General features: G+C 37.8%; 1 protein-coding gene across 1 annotated transcript in view; it reads left to right on the top strand.

Annotated features, from left to right (window-relative positions):
- The window catches only part of PRR16 (proline rich 16), a 678,958-nt gene that overhangs the window by 475,094 nt on the left and 179,530 nt on the right, over positions 1–24,334 (top strand). Inside the window, exons 2-3 of the mRNA XM_073676917.1 lie at positions 9,587–10,449; positions 13,074–13,161. Coding sequence (XP_073533018.1) covers positions 9,587–10,327 — 741 coding nt within the window. The 3' untranslated portion in view covers positions 10,328–10,449; positions 13,074–13,161. The remainder of the gene's footprint in view (positions 1–9,586; positions 10,450–13,073; positions 13,162–24,334) is intronic.

The raw sequence follows: 24,334 nt of genomic DNA, 5'->3' as shown, positions 1-24,334 counted from the left end.
CAGTCCATCATATCTCTTACTATATGTCTTCCTCTATTGAATTGACCACTTCCATCTGATGGCATGTTGTGTTTAATTTAGCCTACTTGATTGATTTCTGCATTAGAAAAAATAATCACGAAATTGAAGAAAAAATGGAAATTTATTGACCAAAGGTAGCAGCTCAAAATTTCTTGTGGACAATGTACATTATAACTATAGAAAGCGTTAATGATAAGCAAGCCCTATTTTTATATCTCCATTCTCTATGGCTGTGTCAGGGATATTTTCCTAATCAGACTATGCATTATAAAGTTATAGACTTAGTCAGGTCAGTGAATAAAAAGAGTGTCTAGACTCCATAAATATTAGAAGTATGGAAAGTCTGTTACAGTATTAAGCAAATAATAAGGAAAATGTCAGATGCTGATATATAAAGAAATGTTTCATTTTCTTCATCATTTAATATAAAATAAGAGATGTCAGAACTTTACACAAGGATTTTAGAAAATTGCATGTATTAGATGTATGGAGCCAGTCTTCATTGAACTGCAATGCTACGTGTTGCACTCATATGTCAGCAAATAAAAAGGTCATACATTTCCATTCACTGAGGCTCTAAAATCAAATTATTTTACAGCTTTTACATTTTATCTCAGATAGACCAATTTCTTTACGAAAACGTACAATCAAGCAAAAAGAAAAAAAGAGAGGCAGCAAAACAGAGCAGAAAAAGAAGGATAAAAAAGGGAGGATGGAAGGAAGGAAGGAGAGAAAGGCATCAGTAATAGAAGCTGTTGATTAATGACATAATATATCCATATACAGTGGGGAAAATAAGTTTTTGATACACTGTTGAATTTGCAAGTTTTCCCACCTACAAAGAATGGAGAGGTCTGTCATTTTTATCGCAGGTCACTTCAACTGTAAGAGACAGTATCTGAATAAAAAATGCAGAAAATCACATTGTATGATTTTTATATAATTCATTTTCAATTTATTGCATGAAATAAGTATTTGATACAATAGAAAAACAGAACTTAATATTTGGTATTGAAACCTTTGTTTGCAATTACAGAGGTCAGCCATTTCCTGTGGTTCTTGACAAAGTTTGCACACACAGCAGCAGGGATTTTGGCCCACTCCTCCATACAGATCTTTCCCAGATCTTTCAGGTTTTGGGGATGCCGCTGGGCATCATTGAGTTTCAGCTCCCTCCAAAGATTTTCTACTGGGTTCAGGTCTGGAGACTGGCTAGTCCACTCCAGGACTTTGAAAAGCATCATATAGAGCCACTCCTTAGTTGCGCTGGCTGTGTGTTTCAGTTCATTGTCATGCTGGAAGACCCAGCCACGACTCATCTTCAATGCTCTTACTGAAGGAAGGAGGTTGTTGGCCAAAATCTCGCGATTCATGACCCATTCCATCCTCCCTTCAAAACGGTGTTATAGTCCTGCCCCCTTTTCAGAAAAGCAAGCCCAAAGTATGATGTCTCCCTCACCATTCTTCACAGTTGGGACGGTGTTCTTGGGGTTGTACTCATCCTTCTTCTTCCTCCAAACATGATGAGTGGAGTTGATACTAAAAAGTTCTATTTTGGTCTCATCTGACCACATGACCTTTTCCCATACCTCCTCTGGATCATCCAGATAGTTATTGGCAAACTTGAGAGAGGAGAGTGGAGAGGTTGGCGTGTGATTGATTGAGTGTGTGGACAGGTGTATTTTATACAGGTAACTAGTTCAAGCAGGTGCAATTAATACAGGTAATGAGTACAGGGAAAGAGGGCTTCTTAAAGAAAAACTAACAGGTCTGTGAGAGCCAGAATTCTTTCCGGTTAGTAGGTGATCAATACTTCTTTAATGCAATAAAATTCAATTTAATTATTTAAAAATCATACAATATTATTTTCTGTTTTTTATTTTTAGATTCTGTCTCTCACAGTTGAAGTATACCTACGATAAAAATTACAGACCTCTCCATTCTTTGCAAGTGGGAAAGAAAACTTGCAAAATTGGCAGTGTATCAAATACTTATTTTTCCCCCTGCATATATCTAGAATGACATCTATAAACTCCTTACTTATCTAACAGTAACCTGTTCATTTGCTAGTTCTGTTGTAGTAAATAGATATGAATGATTATACCAATTTATGCCAACATAGCTTATGTTGGTCCTAAAAGTCATGTTTACTGCTTCCATGACCTTGAGATGAAATAAATGAATCTAACCCATATATTATGTCAGCGCTAATGCCCATGATTATACCAGCAATGTGTGTACACTTTTTAACTACCATGCTTTTGTGATCCCAGATTGTTCCGCCTAAATTGTTCACTCTTGTTCTCTGATGACATACAATTTCTGGGTCATCGTCTCCACAGTTAAGCAATTATTATAATGCTCATAATAAATGTTCTTTAAAGACATTAATGACCTTTGTTTCAAATGGAAGTATTTTAGCTTATTTAGTATCTTTAGAATTTTGCTATATGAATAAAATCACCAGTGACCAGATCTATAGTGTGTGGCCTAGGACAAAACATCCAGCATTTTAACTTCTTGGACATGTGATAAAGGGGAGAAAGTGGGACACTACTAGGGGCAGAATTTGTATTAACCATGCAGACTGAAGTCCACAATATAGACACAATGAAGTAGTATGCTCCTTGATTATAGTCACTTTGGTAATTTTTAATTTTTTACATGCTCTAGATTTACTAGATAAACTTTTAGGTTGGCCATGGGGTGATTTAGAATACTTTTATTTTTAAGTTTAGGGATTACATTTTCAATCTGTGGTATGTGTACCCCAGATAGAACATGTTATGTCTGTAAGAGGTACTCACATTGTGCTCATGCTAAACTTTTAATAGGAATAATAGACTCATGGTATTAACCAGCAAAGGTCACATAAATTGGTAGGTTGTGAGTGGTTGTTTCATCAGTATTTTGTACCTGTGTTACTTCCACCTTTATAAAGGGAGGCTGCTGTATCCCATTAGTTTCTGTGACCTTGGCTGGTAAATACGATTGCCTGTTTGCTATATTCATAATTGCATTTTTGGGGGAAATTTTTAAAGTTCCTTTATTTATTTGGCTATGCTTTTTATTTTAATAGGCATTGCAATGTAAGAACAAAACTACAGTTATATGAAAAAGTTTGGGCACCCCTATTAATCTTAAGCTTAATGTTTTCTTAAAATTGGTGTTTTTGCAACAGCTATTTCAGTTTGATATATGTAATAACTGTTGGACACAGTAATGTTTCTGCCTTGAAATGAGGTTTATTGTACTAACAGAAAATGTGCAATCTGCATTCAAACAAAATTTGACAGGTGCATAAGTATGGGCACCCTTATCATTTTCTTGTTTTAAATACTCCTACCTACTTTTTACTGACTTACTAAAGCACTTTTTATGGTTTTGTAACCTCATTGAGCTTTGAACTTCATAGCCAGGTGTATGCAATCATGAGAAAAGCTACTTAAAGTGGCCACTTGCAAGTTGTTATCCTGTTTGAATCTCCTCTGAAGAGTGGCATCATGGGCTCCTCAAAACAACTGTCAAATAATCTGAAAACAAAGATTATTCAACATAGTTGTTCAGGGGAAGGATACAAAAACCTGTCTCAGAGATTTAACCTGTCAGTTTCCACTGTGAGGAACATAGCAAGGAAATGGAAGAACACAGGGACAGTTCTTGTTAAGGCCAGAAGTGGCAGGCCAAGAAAAACATCAGAAAGGCAGAGAAGAAGAATGGTGAGATCAGTCAAGGACAATCCTCAGACCACCTCCAGAGAGCTGCAGCATCAACTTGCTGCAGATGGTGTCACTGTGCATCGGTCAACTATACAACGCACTTTGCATAAGGAGAAGCTGTATGGTAGAGTGATGCAAAAGAAGCCATTTCTGCAAGCACGCCACAAACAGAGTCGACTGAGGTATGCAAAAGCACATTTGGAGAAGCCAATTTCTTTTTGGAAGAAGGTCCTGTGGACTGATGAAACCAAGATTGAGTTGTTTGGTCATACAAAAAGACGTTATGCATGGCGGCAAAAAAACACAGCATTCCAAGAAAAACACTTGCCCCGAAGCTACAGAATTGCCTGGCGGCTTAAGCCCTCATTATGCAAATGAGCAGCCGCAATTTTTTTTTCTCATGAGGACTTTACTCATTGATGTTAATCTATGAGGAAAGTCCATATGCGGACCCGCAAGAGGAATTGACATGCTGCAGGTCTGAAAGACACGCCGCATGTCAGTTTCCGTGAGTGATCCGCAGGTGCACAGAGACACATAGTGCACATGGGATTTCTTGAAATCCCATCCACTATGCTATAACATCTGGCCGCTGAAGGTTTGATGCTGCATAAACATGCAGCGTCAAACCCGCAGCGGCTCCTGATCATGGGCACATACCCTAATAGGAATTTGTCAGCAGGTTTTTGCTATGTAATCTGAGGACAGAATGAGGTTGGGGCTAAAACACAAATTTCAGTGATGTGTTACTTATTAGGCTGTGTGCTGTTGTTGCCATACAATAAAGTTTATGTCAGCAGGATATTATCACTGCCTGGACTACATGGCATATGAGCCCTAGTCTGACCACGCCCCCTCTTCTGATTAGCAGCTAATTGTCAATAGACAAAGTACACAGAAAGCTGTGGTGTGGAGGGGTTAGCTTTTTGATGCTAAATCTTAAAACTCTGATTCTGTCACAACTGCTGCACCCAATAATCTAAGTGATACATTGTTGGAATGTAGCAGAAACCTGGTGACAGATTCCCTTTAAGACCAGGTACTGCTCAAGGTGCCCCTGAGTATAATTAAGTAATATTCTACTCTATTCCAGTCTATACTGCGTTGCAATAGGGGTTAACCAGTGTTATACCATAGGTTGCCAGTGCGCAGGCAAAACATGTATTTTGCGCCCCACAAACCATGGATTATTATCACTCTATGGATCTTTTCTACCAGTCTAATATTGAACCCTCTTGCCTCAAGCACAAGTAATTTATTTTAAGAAAATAACAATGCAGTTATAGCTTGTCATTTGACCCTCTATTTGTTCTGGCTTTCTGCAGAAATCCAACATAAAATTAAAAAAAGATATAAGTTATGTATTGTTCATATTTTTTTACAAAGCTCATTTCATGATTTTATTGAGAGCGAGCTGATTGAAAAGTGATTTATAAAGTATGCATTGAGCTCAATAATAAATATGTATACATCCAGATATAACTATTGGAAGATGAAAGAATTTTATCATTTATTCCATAAGTTCTGAATGCATCTGCAAACTTTTCCATGGACAAGGAAATACAAATTCCTCTAGCAATATATGAAATGTTATGTTTTAGCTGGAGTTATGATTTTACCTAGTCAAGTGTATTTTTTTTACTTACCAGTTCATGACAGGGATATTTACCCTTTACATGACCAAGGGCATTTTCGGGTTTTATCATACATGCGTTTTAATGGCTCTATAATTTTTTTCATTCAAATATACAAGTAGTTTTTGCCTCTTTTATTCATGATATATGGGGCTTAATTTTTTTTGCCTTTTTTATATTCCTTTTTTACCAATAAAGGGGGGAAATATAAAGAAAAATAGGAAATATGTGTGTGTTTCACTTTTTATTTTTTATTTAGGACTACAAAGGAGTAGGACTCCTAAAAACATTTTACATTGTGTTTCCCTTTCCATAGAAATTATTTTTATTTATTGGACATATATTTTGTCAATTTGAACAAAATCAGAAACAGCTATTTAGATTGGCAGTGTCTTTTTTATTAGTTTGATTTTTTGCTACTTATGCTTTTTTTTAGATTTTATTTTTGTTATTTTTTATTTATTTATTTTATACACAGTATCCCCATAAGATCTTAAAAGACCTTTGAAGGGGGAGAAAAGAATTGGAAAATATCAAAACTTTTCCTTTTTTTTCCATGATTTCCCTTGTAACTAGAACTGGTATACTTGCTCCATATACAAGGGAATTTCATCCCTCTGGCTTTATAACAGAGCTGTGTGGGTTTTATAGGACCCAGCAGCTCATGTTCTCTCTTTGCACCCAGTGATCACATATTCACTGAGTTCGGAAATAAAAGCAGGGTGAGTGCTTCCTAATCTGTATACACAGAGCTAGTTCAGTCCTGTGTATATAGAGGTAAGGTAAATATGGTAATAAACCATGTTTATCTTCTTTGTGGGAATATTATGACTCCATAACTAGGCAGTGAGTATAGGTGCTTGAAACTCTGTTTTTATGGATGTTTCTATGTAGCAGTATTCATAAAAAGAGCTTTCATCAGATAGCTCGACAGCAGAAGACATGTATGAAAATTCCAGAAAAAGTTTTTTTTCAAGATGAATTCTTGTAGTTCTGAACAATTACAGTAGGTAAAAAAGGACTATTCTGAACCAGAGATGCAAAATATCAGATTCTTAAGATGGCTTACATACTCAGAATGAGGAAGAAGAAGGAAGGGGTTACTGATATCAGAGATAGAGAGGCAGACAGGGTGAGAGGGAGGGCAAACATCCAAAAGGCAAACCTTATTACATAGCAACGCAACAGCAACAACACAATGCAATATTGTAAGATTCCCAAGTCGTGGGATATGACAGGGAAGTCTGGCTGAGTCTGGCAGCAGCTTCCCTCCTTTACAGCTTCACGATCTTGTGAAAACCAAATAGTCTTCACTGATGTTTTGGAACATCAGTGCAGGAATAATAGAGGATTTCCTGGCAGTTTAAAGTCTGTGGGCAATCTTGAAGTAGTAGATAATGTTTTGAAGATATGGACAAAAATGTTTTTGTTGTGTATCATAGCATCTAAAATAAAAACTAGTTGACTTCTTTTTCTATATAGGACCTTGGCATTTAAATAGATTTATATAGCATTTAGCACAGTGCATGAATTAGCAATACTTTTGTACCAAAAAATACATGAATCTTTGTTTTATCCATGGACATTTCTTCCATTATACAGCTACAGTGTAGGATCTGTTTATAAATAGAAGGGTTCTTCATCGTATTAATGATTCCTAATTACCATGACAGACAAAAGATGTATTTTAATACTGACAGCATTTCATTTTCTCATGATTGTTACTTAATTTTATAAGTGCAAACGAGCAGTCCCTTGTGCCTCATTATATTTTCTCAGCATAGTACATTCTCTTATTTTGAATACATTCAATTTCAACTAGGAGACAAAATATAACTATCGAATGTGCAGTATATCAGATGAGTATACACAGAAATATCTACAGCAATTGCCAGTGAAGTTATTTTTACTGCCTTATCTTAGAATATCCAAAGGAAGATAGATAGATACATAGATAGATACATTGATAGATAGATAGATACAGCTGTGCTCAAAAGTTTACATACCCCGGCAGAATTTTTCCTTTCTTGGCCTTATTTCAGAGAATATGAATTATAACAAAAAAACTTTTTCTCCATTCAGTGTTATTGGTTGGGTGAAGCCATTTATTGTCAAACTACTGTGTTTTCTCTTTTTAAATCTTGATGACAACCAAAAACATACAAATGATACCGATCCGATGTTCACATACCTTGGTGATTTTGGCCTGATAACATCCACAGAATTTGACACAAATGGGTTTGAATGGCTTTTTGAAAAGGAACTTCGTAAATGGAGATCATAGAGATAGAAGACTTTTCCCCCAAAGGGTGCAGTATTTATCTCAAAATTCTGGCACACAGCCATGACATTTTTGCAAATATTGTATATTACGAAGAGTCAATTTTGTGTAAACAATTTCCAGGATTTCAAGGATAATTTTATGACCAAAAGTTCAATGTAATGTTCTTATGATAAGCATTTCTCTGTGCTAAATCATCGTTTTTCAAAACATTCTGCATAGTTGAACAGGGAATTGTGCATTGAAGCACAATATATACTAATTAGAACATAATTATGAATTGAATTAAGCAAATCAATATTGGCAACTTATAGATTATAACAGCTACTATATATTGGTTATTTTTTTTAATCATTGATCAGTCATTTAGTTCCACTAGTCATTAGGCGTAAATGTATCTTTAGTTTATATACCAGTTATTCAATTTCCAATCAACTGTGCTCCTGTCATCTATATCACACCCACCTGATGGGCGAGACAGAAAAAGTATCTAAATCACAAAATAAGTGTGGTAGAAGACATATAAGACAGAATTCCAATGCATTTAGGTCTGTAAATCTGTCCATTGTGTGCCATTGTGATTACTTTAAAGAACTCTAGAGAGGGGCAAAAGTGCACACAATAGGGCAATATCGATTTAAAAGAAGACCACTGAGGGAGAAGTTGCATTCACCTGGTGGTGTTGTGTGAAGGCACAACACTAGCTTAAGGATGAATATTCACTGCAGATACCCCATATCTGGAGGAGATATCTTCCAGATGTGTATTTACTGAAATGGAGAGAATCACGTAAGGTGGGTTGACTTGCGACAAATGAGGAGCCTTGGAGCTTCAGATAAGGTTTTTATTTGCACCAATGCGTTTTGGTGCATTCCTCAAAGTTAATTGCTTTTTTGATCTTCCTGAAGGTGCTAGTCCAGTGCCGAAATGCATTGGTACCTTATCTGAAGCTCCAATGCTCCTCATTTCTGGTAGTGCAACCCACTTAACATGATTCTCTGCACTCTGGTAAATTGTGATTACTTTGCACATCAATTATCATATTATTAGGCACTGTGTACTTACAATTGCTCATTTTGCCATTCTGCCCAGCTAATTCTTCTGTTTTCTATTAGGTCTATAATATCATGTGATTAAAAACTGACTAGCTGAATCTTTCTAAACTCTATGTAGAAACAGGAGGCCAATTTTCCCTGCATGACTCATAAGTCACTGCAAAAGTCCCTGGCAGGGGGAGGAACATAGCTGCTGGGTCTGGAGTTGAAGAGGGGGGACAAGAGACTTCCTGTTTCTACATAAAGCAGAGAAAAGTGAAGAATTAACTGGGTGGAAGGGCAAAATAAGCAATAGTAAGTACACAGCGCTATATAATATGATGACTGCAATATATTAAGAGGATAAAAACTTTGATGGGAGTGCTTTGTTAAGAAGGTGTTCACAGATCTTTAACACTTTCTCCTAGGCTTGACACTATGGACTTAATAAAGTCTACTTTCCCAGACTAAGGCATCAATGAACATTTGTTGCAATTACCTAATCATCTATAAAAATCCACTGATAATGTATGTTTTATAGACACTGTGTGATATCTGTTGAATAATACCTGCCTTTACCATGATCCTAGGCATTGTGACACATTGCTCACAAGATGAATAACCTCTTGCATCCCTTTAACATGAACCATACAATGTATAAGCTAGTCATTATGTGCCACTTTTTGAAAGGTTTTATGAACCTTGTGTTAACATTCAAGCATCTTTGATTAATATTTTTTCAGAGCAAACCTTGGCAAAATATAAAATATCAAAATGCAGTAGTTCAGATATTCATGTAAATACCTATATACAAAGCATTTTCTATATTAATAAAAAAAATCAATATTATTGTTGAAGCTGTTAAGAAATACCAATTGTTACTTATCTGTCTTTCAGGTGGTCGACCAAATTGACACTTTAACTTCAGACCTGCAACTGGAAGATGAGATGACAGACAGCTCAAAAACTGATACTTTGAACAGCAGTTCAAGCAGTACAACAGCTTCCAGCTTAGACAAGGTTAAAGTTCGAGCCAATGCACCCTTAATAAGTCCACCTGCACATCCATCAGCCATCCTGACAGTACTCAGAAAGCCCAATCCACCACCACCTCCTCCACGGTTAACACCCGTGAAGTTTGAAGAAACACCAAGGTTAATTAACTCAGCCAACAGTGGAAAAAATAATGGAGTGTTGCTTCGAAATGGTGGTTTGCCTGGGGGACCTGTCAAACTTCCTAATGGTGACAGATGTACAATTCATAACATCAAAATGGATAAAACGACTGGACAGTTGATGACACACAAACCAGAAAAAGATCAGTCTTCAACAAAAGAACGTGTACGCTTTAGTGAAAACGTCCTATATCATGGTTACTGTCCAGACTGTGATGTTCGATCGGAAATGAACAACAGAGATGTACATAACCATGGAGAGTCTATCCATTTTGCAGGGAAATTCCCTCATCTTTGTCCTTTAGCACCTTCACAAATGCCATCTTTTCCTGTTGAAAATGGTGGCCTAGGAATTGCCAACAGTGGTTGTCACCCTCTTTTAAAACCTGGAAATCAGCCTCCTCCAACCACACCAAAACCTCAAAAAACTATATTGAGGAAATCAACCACTACAACTGTGTGATATGATTTTTACTTTTAGATTTTTGTTATAATAAATATTGAATATTTGATAATGAGCACTTTAAAGCAATAAATGACCAGATACAACCCTTCCGTCTCCAGAAGTGTCAAATCAATCACTTGGTAAGTGTAATTTAACTCATATTGATAATGAAATCTGTAATGAAGGTTAGGATGAGACAATCACAAATATTGTTCTGAGACTGCTACACAAATACAATTTTATGTAATTAATAATTTATATAAACAGATATAACCAAATGCTTCAGATAAATACAATTTTGCTCACCATATAGAATACAAGTATTCAGCATTAAGTTCAGTCTTTTAAAATAGTCATGACAGCATATCCTTAAATAATCAGAATATGACATTTTCCTAATTTTAAACAACCACTAAGCATGACAAACAATTTGTTCCATAGAGATTAAAGAAAATTTAAGATTCAAAAAGAAATAAGTAAAAGGTGTAATTTCAACAGTAACATAATATGTATCTTATAACATACAGGAAATAATGGAATACCATACCATTGCTCTTCATTAAAGGGGTTCATTCATGCTCATAAGGCCTTTCTAAGTGGCCAATTAGGACATATGTATATAATAGAGAGCTGCTTTAACAATTAGCCAGTGAAGCTGACAAAAATGTCTCTTGCTTTGGCAGTTGTAGCTTATCCATTACTAATCAAATAATCAGCTATTCATACTAAATGTATAGCCAGCCCCAACCCCTGATCAACTGATTCATGCGTCAGCTTAAGTTTTTGAAAGGGATTTAAATGGAATCTATCAGAAGGATTTCACAACTCAAACTATGCACATGCACTTGTAGCTTTTTCAAAGCCAAGTCTAGCAATACTTTTACATAGCCAGACCATTCCTCCATTACTGAGAAATCAGTGTTTGATTGATATGCAGTTGGCTATAATAGATCTGAAGCCTCCATCACTTCAGTAGTATACCCCACCCAACTTGACTATAAGCTGTACAACTTCAGTCAAAGGAGTCCTCAGATAAGCAGGAAGAGGCAACGCTGGGTGGGAAATAGAGCTGGTGTGACAGAGGCTTCAGATCTACCATAGCCACGTGTATATCAATTCAATTGCTATCCCCGCATGGTTTTTTTTGGGTGTCTAATAACCGTGAAACATGCGGGGCAGGGACTCGAGCATGTCACTTGATTACCCGCAATACTTGGTGCATACGACAGTACCCGATGCAAACTCAAATAGCGAGCACTTGGGCTCAAGACTAATGACAACTTATTCAACATGATGACCTAATGTTAACAAATTCTGTGTCGTACCTCTGGGTTCAAAATGTTCACTATACCCCTTGATAAAATCCTTGAGGGGTCTAGTTCCAAAATGGAGACACTGGGTGGAGGGGGGGTGGTTTCCACTATTTAGGCACATCAGGGACTCCCCAAACGCAGCATGGCGTCCGGCAGTTATTCAAGCAAATTTTACATTTAAAAAGTCAAATGGCGCATCTTCCCTTCCGAACCCTGCCGTGCGCCCAAACAGTGGTTTTCCCCCACATGGGGTATCGGCTTACTCAGGAGAAATTGCACAACAAACTGCATGGTGCAATTTCTCCTGTTAACCTTATGAAAATGCAAAATTGGGGGCTGAAAAACATTTTTGTTGAAAAAATGTGAAAATTTTATTTTTACGGTTCAATGTTATAAACTTCTTTGAAGCACTTGGGGGTTCAGGGTGCTCAACACACATCTAGATAAGTTCCCTAAGGGGTCTAGTTTCCAAAATGGGGTCACTTGTGGGGGGTTTCTACTGTTTAGGCACATCAGGTGCTCCCCAAACGCAACATGGTGTCCGCTAATTATTCAAGCAAATTTTGCATTCAAAAAGTCAAGTGGCGCTCCTTCCCTTCCGAGCCCTGCCGTGCGCCCAAACAGTGTTTTTTCCTCACATATGGGGTATCTGCTTGCTCAGGGGAGATTGCACAACAAATTTTGGGGTCCATTTTTTCCTGTTACCCCTGCGAAAATAAAAAAATTTGGGTCTAAAGTAACATTTTTGTGAAAAAAGTTAAATGTTCATTTTTTTCTTCCACATTCCAAAAATTCCTGTGAAGAACCTGAAGGGTTAATAAACTTCTTAAATGTGGTTTTGAGCACCTTGAGGGGTGCAGTTTTTAGAATGGTGTCACTTTTGGGTATTTTCTTCCATAAAGACCCCTCAAAGTGACTTCAAATGTGATGTGGTCCCTTAAAAAATGGTTTTGTAAATTTTGTTGTAAAAATGAGAAATTGCTCGTCAACTTTGAACCCTTATTGCTCCCTAATAAAAAAAATGTTGGTTCCAGAATTGTGCTGATGTAAAGTAGACATGTGGGAAATGTTATTTATTAACTATTTTGTGTAACATATCTCTCTGATTTAAGGGCATAAAAATGTAAATTTTGAAAATTGCTAAATTTTCTAAATTTTTGCCAAATTTCCTATTTTTTCACAAATAATCGCAAGTGATATTGAAGAAATTTTACCACTATCATTAAGTACAATATGTCACGAAAAAACATTCTCAGAATCATTGGGATCCGTTGAAGCGCTCCAGAGTAATTAACTCATAAAGTGACAGTGGTCAGAATTGTAAAAATTGGCCTGGTCATTAACGTGCAAACCACCCTCGGGGTAAAGGGGTTAAATATTGCTGTTATGGAAACACTTTAATCTGTAATAAACCCCAAAGACTTGCTTTTTATTTGTTTGTTACCTTTTAGATAGCATATTGTACCGGAACCTACCTAAATGGATCCAGGAGAGTACTATATATGGCTACATGGACTCTATACTGAATACGACTGTATGGTGAGCAAATATGTTACTTTCAATATATTCTTAGAATTCATTAACTTATTGGGGTATAGTTTCTCTTTTAATGTTTTCATTTATGCCACTGTGTCTGCCAAGAGATTACTGGAGTTTGTCAGGTATGTTGTTCACAGTACAGTGTAAAATAGGAGAAACTACTTATCAAATATAACAGACTGTAATGCCTTTAGAAGAAGCTTTAACACTTACAGTGCTACACAATTTAATTAAAACACCTCCTAGACTAGAAAGGTCTTTACCTGAGCGAAGAAATATCCTTTATTAGATTGTAAATTACCCACAATCTATTAAAAGGGTTGCCTACTACTCTGAAAATACCTTCTGAATCCCTATGTTTCCCCCTCAGTAAAATAATAACACTTGTACTCACCACTGATGCCGTTCAATCGGTGTCAGCACTGGCTCTCCTGGGGATTGTATGACATTGTTATGTCACGTGATCACTGAGGGCAATCATTGCAGGCTTTAATCTCCCCTCTTTTGGGTGACATCTGAAGGAAATGAGAGAGGAGCCGCAGCTCTCACTTCCTCCGGATATCAATTAGGTCCAAAGGAGAGGAAATGAAGCCTGCACTGATTGGCCGCAGGGATCACATGACATAACGTCACGTGATTCCTGGGAGAGCCAGTACTCACATTGCTGGTAGGACGCCAGCACTGAAAGTGAATATAGGTGTTATTATTTTACTGGAGAGAAACATTTGGATTCCGAAGGGGTTGTCCAAGTATAGGAAAACCCCTTTAATGCTCCTTCTCACTATAGTGTACCTGATAGAATCTAAAAATATAGTGTATTTATAACCACCAGTGCACAAACACGTTTCAGATTGTGGGGGGAAAAGTACATGGGCTATCAAAGCCATTTGTACCACATTTAGTAGAGAATTGTAATGTCCCTTTGGTAAAAATGGTGCAGATTTTCCTTTCAACCAAATGGGTTTATAACACAGAACTTTTCTTGGGCTGTTTGCATTTTCTCTTTCATGATGTCCAATCAAAACACAGCCAGGCACACAGAGAAGTTCTGTGGTATACGCCCAGCCAATTAAAAGGAACATTTACATAATTATTTCAGGGAGGGGGACATAAGTTTTGAATGCAGGTGCAGAGAAGAAAAAGAAAATGTGTTTCAGACTCAGTGGAGCAGCAACATTTGGAGAAGGTACTCTGTTTAAGGCCACGGCCCCACTATCAGTATTTGGCCAGTATTCGGTCAGTATTTTTTCTCAGGAGTGGGAACCAAAACCAGGAGCGGGTGATAAATGCAGAATTGGTGCACGTGTTTCTATTATACCTTTTCTCTGATTGTTCCTCACCTGGTTTTGGCTCCCACTCCAGAGAAAAAATACTGACCAAATACTGATAGTGGGGCCGTGGCCTAACAGGGAGAATCACCAACTTGCATTGTCTGTCTCTGTGTTGCTTATCCCCATTGTTCTTGCTGTTTACAGCCCCAATGAGCAGTTATTATATTATAGTTAAGGTAAAAGTATTATAAATGATGATTCTCATTTACATTCAAAGCATTAGATGTTGCCAAATAAACTTGCAACACATCCATTCATTTTATAAAAACTCAGCAGCACCATGGATTGGTTGTGACTGCCCTCTCTACATCCAATATTCATACATGGTGTAAATATTTGTATTTTATTTACACTTCTGTGATTCCTATATAGATATTATCATTTTAACTCTACGATCATTCGAGACTATTGTACAGTGAGACATGCAGAATGATTAGAAACCTTTTTAATCTCGGGGAAAGCATTTTCCTAGAATAGAGGGACGATTGCTGTCAAGCGCTATTTCAGACAGAAAACACCGCTTTTGTGTCTGCAAAGGGAATACTTCTAACGTTGACACTAGGAGAGACAATAAAATGAGAATGTAGAATAGAGGAAGAAATGGGTTTTATAAAAGAGGTCAGATAAAATACACAGCTGTGTTTAGTGAAAGAAAATATAAGACAGAATAGGCTGTACTATACTTATAGTTTTATTATGAATAGCGGAATATCTCTATGTAAGTAGCACATATTGTGGGAGATATTAAAACAGACGAAAAATGGAGCAGTTGCATAAAATAGCCAATCAGATTTGATCATTTATTCTTTTTAAGGTCATTTGAATGAAAGCATTATTCAAAAATTGCAATAGGAAAATATTTTAATTTTTCTTTGCAGCAGTTTTATAATAATAATAATTTTTATTTTTATTTTTATAACGCCAACATATTCCGCAGCACTTTACAATTTTCATAAATTTCCACATTAATCCCCAGTTTAGAAAATCAGACAGTGAGGTGATCCATTTATCCCCTAGGCTCGTGATGGCACATACACTCTCACACTCATGCTTGTCCACCAGCATTGGGAAAATAACCTTTATACTTGACTGTAAATGCTATTTTAGTAAGTATGGCAGCTCCTATGGGGCAATGAAGCCAAAAAGCTCCACTCTACTTACAGATGAGATGCAATCATTGCGGCTGATGAATTATGAGAGAAAAAAAGAAGAAAAATTGAATGCAGATTACTGGGAGAGCAAAGAAGGGAAAATAAGATATTAACCCCCTTCACGACATATAACGTACAGTATATTTACATCATATGTCGTGTCCCTGACTTTCAAACAGGTAGAGCCAGCATCTGTCCCCACACATAATGACTAATTTAATCAGTCATTATGTGCCATTAGCAACTGCAGGTGGAGCAGTGCTCCGCCCACGGCTGTTAACTAGTTAAATTCCACTGTCAATCACTGAAAAAATACAGTAAAAAGTACAAAAAAAAAGTTTTTAACATTATGATAAAAATTTAAAAAGCACAAAACTTCAAATCAACCCCCCTTTTCCTCTACTGAGAATAAAACAATAAAAAAATACACATATTTGGTATCACTGTGTTCAGAAATGTCCAATCGATCAAAATATAAGGTAAAGTAATCTGATAGATAAACAGCGTAACAAGAAAAAAAATCAAAATGGCTGAATTACTTTTTTTTGGTCGCCGCAACATTGCAATAAAATGCAATAAGAAGAGATCAAAACATTGCGTTTACCCCAAAATGGTATCAATAAAAATGACATCTTAGCGCAAAAAAAACCCCTCATTCAGCCCCAGATCCCGATGAATGAAAATGTTCCGAGTCTGAGAAAATGGGGCCAAAAGCAAAAAAAAATTTTCATGCAAATTTCTGATATTTTTTTAACCACTTAAATAAAAAAAACTATAAGACTGAATGATATGCCATCTAGATTCTGTTTTTTCAACCTTGTGGTATTGTTGGGTTCTGTGCTTCTACTAGGCACAGCACAGTATATAATCACATTCTTAGTGCTACTTTAATGGAAATGTGAGTTGTTTAGCTGTCAACATGGACAATAGGTACTTATAAAGGTAATGTTTGTCATTATAGAAATTTATCCAGAAACGTTGGTCATTATGTGCTTGTACTTTTTACCTACACTTAGTTTTAACTTTCCCATAGACATTAATAAGACTTTTGCGCAATCTATAGAGTTCAGAACTTCATGTGACTAATTGCTATATCGGATGCTATTATCCATGTGTGCCTTATGTGTAGATTAAAATGTTTGATCCAGAATTTTGCAGTAGATACTAAATTCACACTGTGAGGAAACTGCTTCTTACAATCTTTATCTTCTTATATTGTAATTCACAGGCATATAATATAACTTTCAGCAATGGCATATAATGTCATGTTAAAACCATATATTCATTCCAAGTGCACAAGTTGGTTGCATAGATTGTAAAGAGTTTATGAGAAATCCTAGGACACACAGTGGTAACAAGTAGAGATGAGCAGATTGGTCTGCAGAAAATCAAGTTCATGTCAAATTTCCTGAATTTGCAATTTCACGTGCATTCAAACACATTAAAATTTGATTTACGGCTCACAAAAAAGAAAAAAATAACTTGCCTGCACCGTTTACCAAACTGCTCAAGCATCAGAGTGCAGTCTACTGTCTTTTTGCATAGCTGGCGGGTCTCCCTTTAATGCCCTGCAACTATGACATTTAGCTAATTATCATACCTTGTACAGTGGCGGTCAGTCCCTGGGTCATCACAGATCAGCGTTTCGCAGCGGAGCACAATTTTTACAGAAAAATCCTTTTCATCTCCAGAGTCACTGGGTAAGTCTCTCTCCTTTAAAGTGTAAGCTCCTATGGTCAGTGAGATCTGCTCTCTCTTTTTCTTCTGTAGAGTGTAAGCTCTTATGGTCAGCAAGAACCTCTCTGTCTCCTGCAGATTGTAAGATCTTATCATCCACGGGGTCCGCTCGCTCTCTCTTATAAAGTATGTTTATAAAGTATAAACGCTTATGGTCACAGCGGGGTTATCTCTCTCCTGTTGAGTATAAGCTCTTATGGTCAGTGGGTTCCTCTGTCTTTCTCTCCTATAGTGTGAGCTGTTATGGTCCCCGGGGTCCTCTCTCTCTCGCTCTCCCTCCTATAAAGTGTAAGCTCTTATGGTCAGCGGGGTCCACTCCCTCTCCTGTAGAGTGTAAGCTCTTATGGTCAGTGGGGTCCACTCCCTCTCCTGTAGAGTGTAAGCTTTTATGGTCAGTGGGGTCCACTCCCTCTCCTGTAGAATGTAAGCTCTTATGGTCAGTGGGGTCCTCTCTCGCCTGTACAGTGTAAGCTCTTATGGTGGACAAGGTTCTCTCTCGCTCCTCCCCAAGTGTATTTTCCAAGCAATTGCAAATTTTTCAGTATTGACATCCACATGAATTTATTTGCGGCAAATCAAATTTTGGGGGCAAATACATCCAAGCTTCCCATAATATTGATCCTGAACATAGTCCTAATAATTTTGAGAATTAATATGCTATATATATATATATACTGTAAGTAACAATAAATGAAGAAAATCATATAGGATTTAACATTTCTAGATGTATATGCAAAGCAAAGAGACAATATTGTGTGAAAGATCTTATAACTTTTATAAATGTCAATTTGTCAAATTTGTCTTCAGGGGTAAATCAATATTTTCTTGAGTATCGCTTATCATTTTTGACAGTGAATTATAACATCTACTACAGAAGTAGAGTAGATGATCCCAATATTTTCCCATATGTTACTATGTACTTACAATTACTTTCCAGATGATACTGTTGGCTAAAAACATAAAAGAAAAAAGGCAGCCATATTTACCATCACAGGTCGCAAAACGAATGCACTGCAGAATGCAGCAGCCCCCCTGATAAAGGCGGAGGCAACACATGTGCAAAATACCGATGAATCATCCACTCAGCCTACCAATTCATGGAGGGGATGGGCACCTTATATTCGACTTGCAAACGAATAAGGCTTATATAGGGCGCCAGTCAGACATGTAGTGCACAATGTCTGGCTTACAGCCTATTAGTGATGCACATACTATTAGATTAGGAGGGCTGCTCAGCACTATATAAGTGCACTCCTCCAGGGACAGCCACCCTAGGTTACAAGTGCAAAATTGATTGGCTTGGATAAACCCTTCATAAAAATTAAAAAAAAATGTTCAGTAAAATATATATAATATGCATATTGATATTTTGGCCAAAATATGCAAGTGACCGACCCATGTCAAGGGTCCTCATTGTCTTGCAAGTCTCTATACTAAAATCAAAAGCAAAAATTCAATAATCATAACAGAAAATAGGCAGTCATTTTATTAAAAACGGTACAAAATTGGATGCAAGGATGGTCCCCCACTTACAGGGGGGCTGCTGCATCCTGTAAGTGTATTAAAGCACCACTCCAGTGTTTTGTTTTTTCAGTGCTGGAGTAGGCTTTAAGCGTAAGTCCTCTGCCCCCCCCCCTTCGGCCATACACTCACCCTCTGGCATCTTCACTGTTTATCGGTGTCGGTCCAGTTCCACAGTGACATCATGTGAGCGCAGGCTCTGACTGGCCGGAACTCAGGAGCTACGTCACAAGTTCTCAATGCAAGTCTATGAAAGCCAGAAAAAGGCCAGAACGAGACTCTCATAGACTTACATTGATTTGTGACCTCCGGCTCGCTCCATGAAGCACTGTAGCAGCTGGCAAATCACAAACGGCAGGAGATGGACCGGAGCGGCAGTGAAAACAGATGAAAATGCCAGAAGGTGAGTATCAGACTGGGGGCAGGGGACTTGGAGTTTAAGCACAGGGGCCTACACCTGCACAGGTGCCCGCCAGAGGATTCAACTGTTCCCGTGGGCCAGTCTGAGCCTGGATATATATCTACTAAATGTAAGATAAATAAATGAGATTTTAAACAGCATTGTGTAAAGGAAGAACATTTCTGGACACTATGCTAAATTAGGATGTCTTTGAAGACTGAAGCTACCTATCTTACATGCAAATTTCCACTACTAGCTAACCATTCTGCTCCTGACCTCCTGTGGTTTGTAAAGTGTCCAAAAAGATGCCTCATTTTGAAACACAAAAAAAAGTTCAACGTCAGCATCTGCCTTATATAAATTACATGGTTGATGATAGTGCCCTAATTCTGCCCAATCTTGATTGATTGATCTCCCTGAGAGAGGGCCTTGGAATAAAATACCTTGTCCTCAGGGATGTTAGTCAATCCAGATTTGGTGGGATCAGAGTTTGGTCAGTTTTCTTATCTCTTTAGCTTGTCCACCTACTTGGCTGCTAATTCAGTATTCCATTTGCAGACATCTTTGGAAAGTACAAATTACAGAATTTTTAACTTTAAAAAATAATATCCATCCTGGTTGCTGGCTGGTAAACTATCTTAACCATAATCCAGAGGTGTAACTTAAACCTGCTGGGCCTTAATTCAACATCTGTAGCTAGGCTCCTGAACCAACATTGTTCAGTTATAATACTGGCATCCTTCTACAGGGCAAAGGGGAATGTTGGTACTTCAGTCTTTAGGCCACAGGTGTGAGCACAACCTCTTCTTAGCTGATTTAAGTCTAGATCAAAATTCAACTTTGATTTATAACTGGTCAAATTTGATTCATAATTGAGCTTGGACAATTATTCAAGAGAAGAAACATAAGGGTTACATACCATTCCATCACATGAAGTCAGTGACAGATTCGTTCTGCAGTCTGTTATGTACTGTGGTACATAAAGGCTGTAGAAGCAAAATTGATCTAAAAGTTTTAATGACCCTATTGCTTAAAAAATACTCCCAAAGATGGCCATATCCTTTAAGTCTAAAGTTCTGTTCTCAGGTGTAAACTAAAGAAATGTGAATATAAGAATAAAGGAGCATAAAGCTAAACCAATAATGTAAAAGAGAACTGCGTGTTATAAGTGGAAGTTAAAGAATTGATCAAAAGAATATTCAACTTGTGATGCTAGTACAGGGTACCGCCAGCACCATTCTGGTCACATGCAGAGATGGGCAAAAAGATTTGATTTACCTACGACCGATGTTCAGTTTGGTCCTCCATGGTAACCTGACTAGGGCAGTGTTCACTTTTGTGTTAGCAATCCTCTGCCCGACATCCTGCACTCCTCTGCCTGATGTTGCAGGCACTTAGTAAGCAGAAGAGGTGCCCAAGATGCCTTGTTATGGTGGCCAAGGAAGATAGAACAGGGTGCCAGACCAGGGTAGATTGAAGCTGTCTGCACATTTCTAGTCTCCTGTTTTTTTGTTTTTTTTTTACAAGGGATTAGATAGGAGTAAGTGTCCAATTTTTGGCATAATGCTATCAGTATTCTATGTACACGACTGGTTATTTATGAGTTAAAAAATATGGTAAGCCATAAGAAGCAAGTTTAGTTGTGAAGAGTAAAAGTCACAAACCTTCTGAACTAATCTGCACATTCAATTTAAAATTGTATCCAAAGTCCTGGCCTGAATATTGTCATTAATATTTTATTGTACATAAAGAGGAAAACAAAATTATCAGTAATGCAGGCTACAATCGCACAAGCAGAATCCCCGTCGTTCTTAAGTAACTCGGTTATTGTGCTTTAACCAGATCGGCAAATCTTCTTGGACACTTGTTTTAATATAATGTATACTTGTGCAAGAATTAAAGACAACAGAAAATGCTTTCTTTCATGAGTTACAGAATGCATAAATGCAAAGGAATAATTTATAAGGAGTAACATCTTTCAAAGAAGCATGCATCAGCATGCAAAGTGATGTCTATTGTAAATTACAGCGCATGAAACACTTTGTACTTTATTTAATCTGAAAATAAGTATGCTGCAGAGGTAAAACTGCATCAAATTTTATGAAGCAATTCACATTATGCAACAGCACACAAGGCCATTAAACTCCAGGATACATTACAATCTTATGTGTAAGTGCATATTTTTTTGTTTAGTTCTGCCTATATAATTATTCATAAACTGAAAACTATAGTACAGATTCACTGCCGCCGTGTAACTGCTACTGCTCTTTCTTTAATAATAATTTTTTATGTACTATAGTAGTGGCAGGCTGTATTTTATATTTATACTATATTTTGACACTGGAGGCATGACAAAGCTTTGTGCTATACAAATAATCTCTAATGTAAACCACGGAAGCATCATAAGTCTTTCTTAATATAAATCTATCCTGCAATCATAAGTCTGTCTCAAATTCATAGAAAAAGTTATGAAATATAAATTACTCACCAAGTTTAAATTGTTGGGTATGCTTAAAGGGGCTGTCCACTAATTTTACAACCCCTTCTCAAACCCAACATTTTCACCTTGTAAAATAATAACACTTATACTCGCCTCCGGTGCAGGCACTGTTTCAGTGGTGTCAGCAGTGGCTCTCCCGGGGATCACAATGTCACATGATGCCTGGGGCAAATTAATGCTGACTTCACTCTCCCTGCCTTTGGACAAATCAAATACATCCAGAGGAAGCGCAGCTCTCTCACTTCCTAAAGATGTATGTGATTCGTACGATGTATGTGATTGGCCCCAGGGATCGCGTAACATAACAATGTCATGTGATCTACGGGAGAGCCTGTACTAATACTGCATTAACGCCTCCGGCACTGAAGGTGTGTATGCGTGCTAATATTTTACAAGGGGGAAATCTATGGATTCAGAAGGGGCTTTCCGAGTAGTGGACAACCACTTTAATCACCTTAAAGCCTTATTTAAAATAAAAACAATGGATACTCACCTCCTACATTAGCGCTGATCTTGTAACGTCGGCAACGCCATTCACGTTGTGTCATGTGACATTAAGTCACATGACCACTGCAGCCAATTAGTGGCCAATGAAATGCTGCAGCCTTTACTATTTTGTCAGAGCAACTGTCTGCATATTAATGAGCTGCATAAGATCATGTGACCTACGAGGAATAGTGATGCCAACATAGCAGGATTAGTGTCGATATGGGAGGTGAGTATCCATTGTTTTAATTTTAAATGCGGCCCTGAATTGATTAAAATGGGATAAGCATATATTGGACAACCACTTTAACATGCAAAGTGTGGGACTGTAGTTCAACAATAGCATCCAATAGGAGTAGATTCCCTTGTGTCAGAGCCAGGATGGTGTGAGCTATTGGTAACAAAACGTTGCAGCTGACCAATGTTAATAGAAATATTGCATTCTTTTATGCCAGTAAATAGAAGATAACTGTCAGTTCCACACATTCGTGTTTGTTGCTTATCTTACTGGAGAACAAAAGGATTGGGATTTTGAATTCAAACTGCTTTATCCTTATCTCCTCTGACATCATCTGTTTGAGAAAAATCGGGAGGCCATCATACACTTTAACTGGTTGGCTGCTCTGTCCAAAACCAGCATGTTTGAACAACTTTAATGTGTATGAGGGCCTTTACACCTTAAGATGTTGTTAGACTATGAGGATATCTCGGGTGAATTGACCAATTAAAGACACATTTGAATATGGTACCATTGTTGGAAAGCAGTGGCATAACTAGTGTCCGATGGGCCCCGGTGCAAAATTTGGACCTGGGCCCCCACCTGCATGTTCGTCAGATGTTTGGGCCCTTATGGCGTTCCACATCCTGTGAAGACATGCGTGTTCTCCTTCTCATGTAACAATGTCGTCCATCCAGTTATAATGTTCCCAATCCTGACTCCTTCTTGTAATAATGTCCGTCATCCTGTGCTTCTTTTCTGTAAAATTGTCACCCATCCTGGCCCCTTCTTGTAGTAATGTTTTCCATCATGGCCCCTTCTTTTAATAATGTCCCCCATCCTGGGCCCCTATCAGGTATAATGTCCTCCATCCTTGGCCCATTCCAGTAATAATGTCCTCCATACTGCTATATTATCTCCATCCTGGGCCCCTTCTTGTTATAATGTCTCCCTTTCCTGGTATAATTTCCTCCATCCTGGGCCCCTTCCAGATATAATGTCTCGCTTTCCTGGTATAACATCCTACATCTTGAGCCCCTTCCAGTAATATATGTCTCCCATCCTGGGATTCTTCCAGTAATAATGTCCCTGCTCTCTGGCTCTTCTCCAACAAACATAAAAAGAAATAAACGATTTTACTCACCTATCCAGGCTCCCACGATGTGTGAGTTCCTCTTCTATAGCGGGCGCAGAAGCCAGAAGCAGACTTCAGCATGCAAGTGACAGGGAGTGCATTACATCACTGCCATGCGCCGCCAGTGAGTTGCACACCATCAGCTGCTGGCCTCTGATTGGTCGGCAGTGTATATTGCAATACAGGAACCCAGCAGGTCTCTGCTCCACAATAAATTTCAGCTGAATTTGCGTCTTTGGAAGCACATCCTGCTGAAATAGCTGCTGGCGTTGATGGGCCCCTCTCGTGAATGGGCCGGACGCTCCCTCTGTGATTGTGATCATTGGGCCCCTGTTGGCAAGAAACCCAGGGCACAAAGAAATTAACACGTCACATGGCTCTGATGATAGCAACATCACTGTTCAGAACCCATTCTAAAAGAAAGCATCTAACATTGAAATTGAACACTTATCCTGTTCTTAATGTCTAGGAACCCAGAATTTTTCTGTTCAAAGTTGATGTATACCCAGCTATCTGTTCTGACCTTTAAGTTGTTCCTCGGGTTGATTTTATGCTCTTGGTATCTGCTAAAAATATAGGTAAGGACACCAATTGGTTTAGATTATATGCTGCTCACATGATGATGATGGTTATCAGTTGGCAAATATGAACTGCTAGATCAAAACCACTTACATTGACGTCCTACAGGATGGTAT

This window comes from Phyllobates terribilis, unplaced genomic scaffold (assembly GCF_046119375.1).
Source record: "Phyllobates terribilis strain yellow unplaced genomic scaffold, ASM4611937v1 Scaffold_1__5_contigs__length_1240528914, whole genome shotgun sequence".
Lineage (NCBI taxonomy): Eukaryota > Metazoa > Chordata > Amphibia > Anura > Dendrobatidae > Phyllobates > Phyllobates terribilis.
The sequence above is the reverse complement of the archived record's forward strand: the minus strand, read 5'-3'. Positions and strand labels throughout refer to the sequence as shown.